This window comes from Oncorhynchus clarkii, chromosome 29 (assembly GCF_045791955.1).
Source record: "Oncorhynchus clarkii lewisi isolate Uvic-CL-2024 chromosome 29, UVic_Ocla_1.0, whole genome shotgun sequence".
NCBI lineage: Eukaryota > Metazoa > Chordata > Actinopteri > Salmoniformes > Salmonidae > Oncorhynchus > Oncorhynchus clarkii.
The window spans coordinates 5,481,640-5,488,584 of record NC_092175.1 but is presented as its reverse complement, the minus strand read 5'-3'; the positions used below and the strand labels follow the sequence as shown (position 1 = coordinate 5,488,584).

The 6,945-nt window shown below is 50.6% G+C and overlaps 1 protein-coding gene across 1 annotated transcript in view; it reads left to right on the top strand.

Moving 5' to 3' along the window:
- Positions 1-4,399, top strand: part of LOC139388345 (RING finger protein 122-like) — a 26,188-nt gene extending 21,789 nt beyond the window's left edge. Inside the window, exons 6-7 of the mRNA XM_071134961.1 lie at positions 3,104-3,186; positions 3,346-4,399. Of these exons, the coding sequence (XP_070991062.1) occupies positions 3,104-3,186; positions 3,346-3,460 (198 nt within the window). The 3' untranslated portion in view covers positions 3,461-4,399. The remainder of the gene's footprint in view (positions 1-3,103; positions 3,187-3,345) is intronic.
- The last annotated feature ends 2,546 nt before the right edge of the window (positions 4,400-6,945 follow it).

The following is a 6,945-nucleotide window of genomic DNA, read 5'->3' as shown; positions in this document are numbered from 1 at the left end:
TCGCTCTCTCTCTCTCTCCCCCCTGGTTTCTCTCTCTCGCGCGCTCTCTCTCCCCTTGTTTCTCTCTCTCGCGCGCTCTCTCTCCCCTGGTTTCTCTCTCTCGCGCGCTCTCTCTCTCCCCTGGTTTCTCTCTCTCGCGCGCTCTCTCTCTCCCCTGGTTTCTCTCTCTCGCACGCTCTCTCTCTCCCCTGGTTTCTCTCTCTCGCGCGCTCTCTCTCCCCTGGTTTCTCTCTCGCACGCGCTCTCTCTCCCCTGGTTTCTCTCTCTCGCGCGCTCTCTCTCCCCTGGTTTCTCTCTCTCGCGCGCTCTCTCTCTCTCTCCCCTGGTTTCTCTCTCGCGCGCTCTCTCTCTCTCCCCTGGTTTCTCTCTCGCGCGCGCGCTCTCTCTCTCCCCTGGTTTCTCTCTCGCGCGCGCGCTCTCTCTCTCTCCCCTGGTTTCTCTCTCTCGCGCGCGCTCTCTCTCTCCCCTGGTTTCTCTCTCTCTCGCGCTCTGCTCTCTCTCTCCCCTGGTTTCTCTCTCGCGCTCTGCTCTCTCTCTCTCCCCTGGTTTCTCTCTCTCGCGCGCTCTCTCTCTCTCTCTCCCCTGGTTTCTCTCTCTCGCGCGCTCTCTCTCTCTCCCCTGGTTTCTCTCTCTCACGCGCTCTCTCTCTCTCTCCCCTGGTTTCTCTCTCTCGCGCGCTCTCTCTCTCTCTCTCTCTCCCCTGGTTTCTCTCTCTCGCGCGCTCTCTCTCTCTCTCTACCCTGGTTTCTCTCTCTCTCGCGCTCTCTCTCTCTCTCTCCCCTGGTTTCTCTCTCTCGCGCTCTCTCTCTCTCTCTCTTCCCTGGTTTCTCTCTCTCGCGCTCTCTCTCTCTCCCCTGGTTTCTCTCTCTCGCGCGCTCTCTCTCTCCCCTGGTTTCTCTCTCTCGCGCTCTCTCTCTCCCCTGGATTCTCTCTCTCGCGCGCTCTCTCTCTCCCCTGGTTTCTCTCTCTCTCGCGCTCTCTCTCCCCTGGTTTCTCTCTCTCGCGCGCTCTCTCTCTCTCTCCCCCTGTTTCTCTCTCGCGCGATCTCTCTCCCCTGGTTTCTCTATCTCGCGCGCGCGCGCTCTCTCTCTCGCTCTCTCTCTCTCCTGGTTTCTCTCTCCCGCGCGCTCTCTCTCTCTCCCCTGGTTTCTCTCTCTCGCGCACTCTCTCTCTCTCTCCCCTTGTTTCTCTCTCTCGCACTCTCTCTCTCTCTCCCCTGGTTTCTCTCTCTCGCGCGCTCTCTCTCCCCTGGTTTCTCTCTCTCGCGCGCTCTCTCTCCCCCCTGGTTTTTCTCTCTCTCGCGCGCTCTCTCTCTCTCCCCTGGTTTCTCTCTCGCGCGCGCTCTCTCTCTCTCCCCTTGTTTCTCTCCCGCGCGCTCTCTCTCTCCCCTGGTTTCTCTCTCTCGCGCTCTGCTCTCTCTCTCTCCCCTGGTTTCTCTCTCTCGCGCGCTCTCTCTCTCTCTCTCTCCCCTGGTTTCTCTCTCTCGCGCGCTCTCTCTCTCTCCCCTGGTTTCTCTCTCTCACGCGCTCTCTCTCTCTCCCCTGGTTTCTCTCTCGCGCGCGCTCTCTCTCTCTCTCTCTCCCCTGGTTTCTCTCTCTCTCTCCCCCCTGGTTTCTCTCTCTCGCGCGCTCTCTCTCCCCTGGTTTCTCTCTCTCGCGCGCTCTCTCTCTCTCTCTCTCTTCCCTGGTTTCTCTCTCTCGCGCTCTCTCTCTCTCCCCTGGTTTCTCTCTCTCGCGCGCTCTCTCTCTCTCTCCCCTGGTTTCTCTCTCTCGCGCTCTCTCTCTCCCCTGGTTTCTCTCTCTCGCGCGCTCTCTCTCTCCCCTGGTTTCTCTCTCTCTCGCGCTCTCTCTCCCCTGGTTTCTCTCTCTCGCGCGCTCTCTCTCTCTCTCTCTCTCTCTCTCTCCTGGTTTCTCTCTCCCGCGCGCTCTCTCTCTCTCCCCTGGTTTCTCTCTATCCCCTTGTTTCTCTCTCTCGCACTCTCTCTCTCCCCTGGTTTCTCTCTCTCGCGCGCTCTCTCTCCCCTGGTTTCTCTCTCTCGCGCGCTCTCTCTCCCCCCTGGTTTTTCTCTCTCTCGCGCGCTCTCTCTCTCTCTCTCTCTCTCGCACGCTCTCTCTCTCCCCTGGTTTCTCTCTCTCGCGCGCTCTCTCTCCCCTGGTTTCTCTCTCGCACGCGCTCTCTCTCCCCTGGTTTCTCTCTCTCGCGCGCTCTCTCTCCCCTGGTTTCTCTCTCTCGCGCGCTCTCTCTCTCTCCCCTGGTTTCTCTCTCGCGCGCTCTCTCTCTCTCCCCTGGTTTCTCTCTCGCGCGCGCTCTCTCTCTCTCCCCTGGTTTCTCTCTCTCTCTCTCTCCCCCCTGGTTTCTCTCTCTCGCGCGCTCTCTCTCCCCTTGTTTCTCTCTCTCGCGCGCTCTCTCTCCCCTGGTTTCTCTCTCTCGCGCGCTCTCTCTCTCCCCTGGTTTCTCTCTCTCGCGCGCTCTCTCTCTCCCCTGGTTTCTCTCTCTCGCACGCTCTCTCTCTCCCCTGGTTTCTCTCTCTCGCGCGCTCTCTCTCTCCCCTGGTTTCTCTCTCTCGCGCGCTCTCTCTCCCCCCTGGTTTTTCTCTCTCTCGCGCGCTCTCTCTCCCCCCTGGTTTTTCTCTCTCTCGCGCGCTCTCTCTCTCTCTCTCTCTCTCTCTCTCTCCCCTGGTTTCTCTCTCTCGCGCGCTCTCTCTCTCTCTCGTGCGCTCTCTCTCTCCCCTGGTTTCTCTCTCTCGCGCGCTCTCTCTCCCCTGGTTTCTCTCTCGCGCGCTCTCTCTCCCCTGGTTTCTCTCTCGCGCGCTCTCTCTCTCTCTCCCCTGGTTTCTCTCTCTCGCGCGCTCTCTCTCTCTCTCTCTCTCTCTCTCTCTCCCCCTGTTTCTCTCTCTCGCGCGCTCTCTCTCTCCCCTGGTTTCTCTCTCGCGCGCTCTCTCTCTCCCCTGGTTTCTCTCTCGCGCGCTCTCTCTCTCCCCTAGTTTCTCTCTCGCGTGCGCTCTCTCTCTCTCTCTCCCCTGGTTTCTCTCTCGCGCGCGCTCTCCCCTGGTTTCTCTCTCTTTCTCTCTCCATTGCTCTCCCTCTACTTCTCTCCATCACAGCAGACATGTGCAGTGTGCTTGGAGGACTTCAGAGTGAAAGATGAGCTAGGAGTGTTGCCATGCCAACATGCCTTTCACCAGAGGCAAGTGTCACCTCACACCAAGCAGATGGAATTTATGTGTCAGATGTGTGTGTCTGTGTGTGCGTGTGTATCTGTACGTGCATATGTGTGTGCGTGTGTCTGTGTGTGTATATATATGCATGCATATATGTGTCACTGAATTGTTGTTTGCCCCTGCAGTTGCCTGGTGAAGTGGCTGGAGGTGCGCTGTGTGTGTCCCATGTGTAACAAGCCCATCACTGGACCACCTGAACATCACCACAGCCTGGGCACACTACTGGATGAACTGGTGTAGCGCATTGTCATGGCGATACAGTTCGAACGGAGTGGTGTAACATGTTGATATGACAACACAGTTGGAATAGACTGGTCTAACAGACTATACGTCGTTAAAGTGAATTTACTGGACAAACTGTTCTTAAGGTCCAGGGAGAAAACCACAACAATGGAGAAAAAATATTCAGATTTCAGACCCTCATGTATTGATAATGAGACGGGACACAGAGCAGTATGGGTACTGCAGTATATCATACTACACCTTATCAAGTGGAGTCAGTCATTTAATGACTGACTGCTCAAACCTCTTCACTCAACCAGTTTCAGGAATGAGTGCAGGATTCCCAAACCAAACTCTGGGACTAAAATTTCCCTCTCAACCCTCAGTCACTGTCTGGACGAGGGGGCTACCTGTTGAGGGAGAACTTCAGGTAACTCATGGGCCACATTGCCGAACGCCCAGATAAAAAATATGATGTAGAACAGACATGCCTCTCTGAAATGTAGGGTGAGGAATCATGTCAACTCTATTTGTGACATTTCTATCTGCAACATCCAGTATGATGCACCCTGGGGATGATGACATACATTTATTATTATTGTGACACGTTTCCTGCTGACTACACTGTATGTGTGTGTGTATGCGCGTCTGTCAGATCTGCATCCTGCTTATATTAAGTGGGTGTGACACACTCCTGTTTTGACCTGTAGGAGGAACCGACAACGACAATGTATTTATTCTGACCAGTATTTCCTATAGATTTGCCAAACAAGCCTTTGCCGTTTATCGTATTTAGAACGAAGAGAGATTCAGACGCATTCCTTTCTGCATGGTAAACTGAACTGAAGCACTGCCCAATAGCTAAGTCGACATTCCCTACGTGAACATCGCAAAGATTTTTCTATTGAAATGGAAATCATAAGACAATATCTGCTTTAGTAAATTGAAGAAAAAGTCTATGGGTCCTGATTTGTTCTATGTCCTACCATGTTTGTAGTGTGTGAACGAACAGTCCTCTACTGTGTATGTAGAGCCAGGAGGAATAGAAACACACCTCACCTGCCTTAAACCCCGTCTCACCTCGGTCTGCTCTGAGATACGACATGGGCCATGACCCAATACTTCAACCATTCCCCTTCCACCCTCCCTTCCGCAAAGTACTCACTGACCTTACTGGATGGGTAGAAGACGTTCCACCACATAGCTTCCGTCAATACAGTCAGGTCAGATGTGTGAATATTTAGTAAAAGAGGTTGAAAGGGTACATTTTTTAAGAATTGGAACAGGTCCATGGATTTTACAGTCCTGTTTCAGTTGCCATGTTTGTGCTCCTGTGAATGTTTCAGGGGTCACTTCTCAACACCATCCATCTCTTCATCACAGAGTGTTATTATGGACTGCCCTCATACGAACAGTTACACCATGAAGCCTGGAAGGGTCACTAGACTATAGTCACTAGAGGGCCAGCCTGTCTCTGCTTTTACATGAATATTTCAAAGGAGTTGGCTGAAGCAGGCACCCAAGCTACTAAGTGGCCAGGCTAGATCGAACAAGTGACACTATTTAATGAGAACTGACAAACAAATTTGTGTGCCATCTGTTAGGGGTTAACCCTTCACACTCCTACCCGTATACTGGTTGAAAAGTATTTGGACACTGATAAACGCCTAAATTGGAACGCAGTGGCTGTACAGTAACTTCCTATGCATGACATCAGAGCTCAGGGTCTCCACTTCACAGCGCTGTACGGGTTTTGACTGACAGCGGTTTGTCACGTGCTTCGTAAACGTTTACATTTTAGTCTTCAATGCAGAGTGACTTGCTTACATGTTCATACTTCTTTCATACAACAGAGAAATGGTTACTTATGGATTCCAACCATGCGGAGTTGAGATAAAGATCAAAAATATATTTTTTTAAATGAAATAGTGACACGAGGAATAAATACACACTAAATAACGAATAATGAGTAAAAAAGTAACATGGATTTATACAGGGAGTACCAGTACCAGGTCGATGTGCAGGGGTACAAGGTAATTGAGGTAGCTGTGTACATACAGTGCCTTGCGAAAGTATTCGGCCCCCTTCAACTTTTGACACATTTCAGGCTTCAAACATAAAGATATAAAACTGTATTTTTTTGTGAAGAATCAACAACAAGTGGGACACAATCATGAAGTGGAACGACATTTATTGGATATTTCAAACTTTTTTAACAAATCAAAAACTGAAAAATTGGGCGTGCAAAATTATTCAGCCCCCTTAAGTTAATACTTTGTAGCGCCACCTTTTGCTGCGATTACAGCTGTAAGTCGCTTGGGGTATGTCTCTATCAGTTTTGCACATCGAGAGACTGAAATTTTTTCCCATTCCTCCTTGCAAAACAGCTCGAGCTCAGTGAGGTTGGATGGAGAGCATTTGTGAACAGCAGTTTTCAGTTCTTTCCACAGATTCTCGATTGGATTCAGGTCTGGACTTTGACTTGGCCATTCTAACACCTGGATATGTTTATTTTTGAACCATTCCATTGTAGATTTTGCTTTATGTTTTGGATCATTGTCTTGTTGGAAGACAAATCTCCATCCCAGTCTCAGGTCTTTTGCAGACTCCATCAGGTTTTCTTCCAGAATGGTCCTGTATTTGGCTCCATCCATCTTCCCATCAATTTTAACCATCTTCCCTGTCCCTGCTGAAGAAAAGCAGGCCCAAACCATGATGCTGCCACTACCATGTTTGACAGTGGGGATGGTGTGTTGCTTTTACGCCAAACACAACATTTTGCATTGTTGCCAAAAAGTTCAATTTTGGTTTCATCTGACCAGAGCACCTTCTTCCACATGTTTGGTGTGTCTCCCAGGTGGCTTGTGGCAAACTTTAAACGACACTTTTTATGGATATCTTTAAGAAATGGCTTTCTTCTTGCCACTCTTCCATAAAGGCCAGATTTGTGCAATATACGACTGATTGTTGTCCTATGGACAGAGTCTCCCACCTCAGCTGTAGATCTCTGCAGTTCATCCAGAGTGATCATGGGCCTCTTGGCTGCATCTCTGATCAGTCTTCTCCTTGTATGAGCTGAAAGTTTAGAGGGACGGCCAGGTCTTGGTAGATTTGCAGTGGTCTGATACTCCTTCCATTTCAATATTATCGCTTGCACAGTGCTCCTTGGGATGTTTAAAGCTTGGGAAATCTTTTTGTATCCAAATCCGGCTTTAAACTTCTTCACAACAGTATCTCGGACCTGCCTGGTGTGTTCCTTGTTCTTCATGATGCTCTCTGCGCTTTTAACGGACCTCTGAGACTATCACAGTGCAGGTGCATTTATACGGAGACTTGATTACACACAGGTGGATTTTATTTATCATCATCATCATTAGTCATTTAGGTCAACATTGGATCATTCAGAGATCCTCACTGAACTTCTGGAGAGAGTTTGCTGCACTGAAAGTAAAGGGGCTGAATAATTTTGCACGCCCAATTTTTCAGTTTTTGATTTGTTAAAA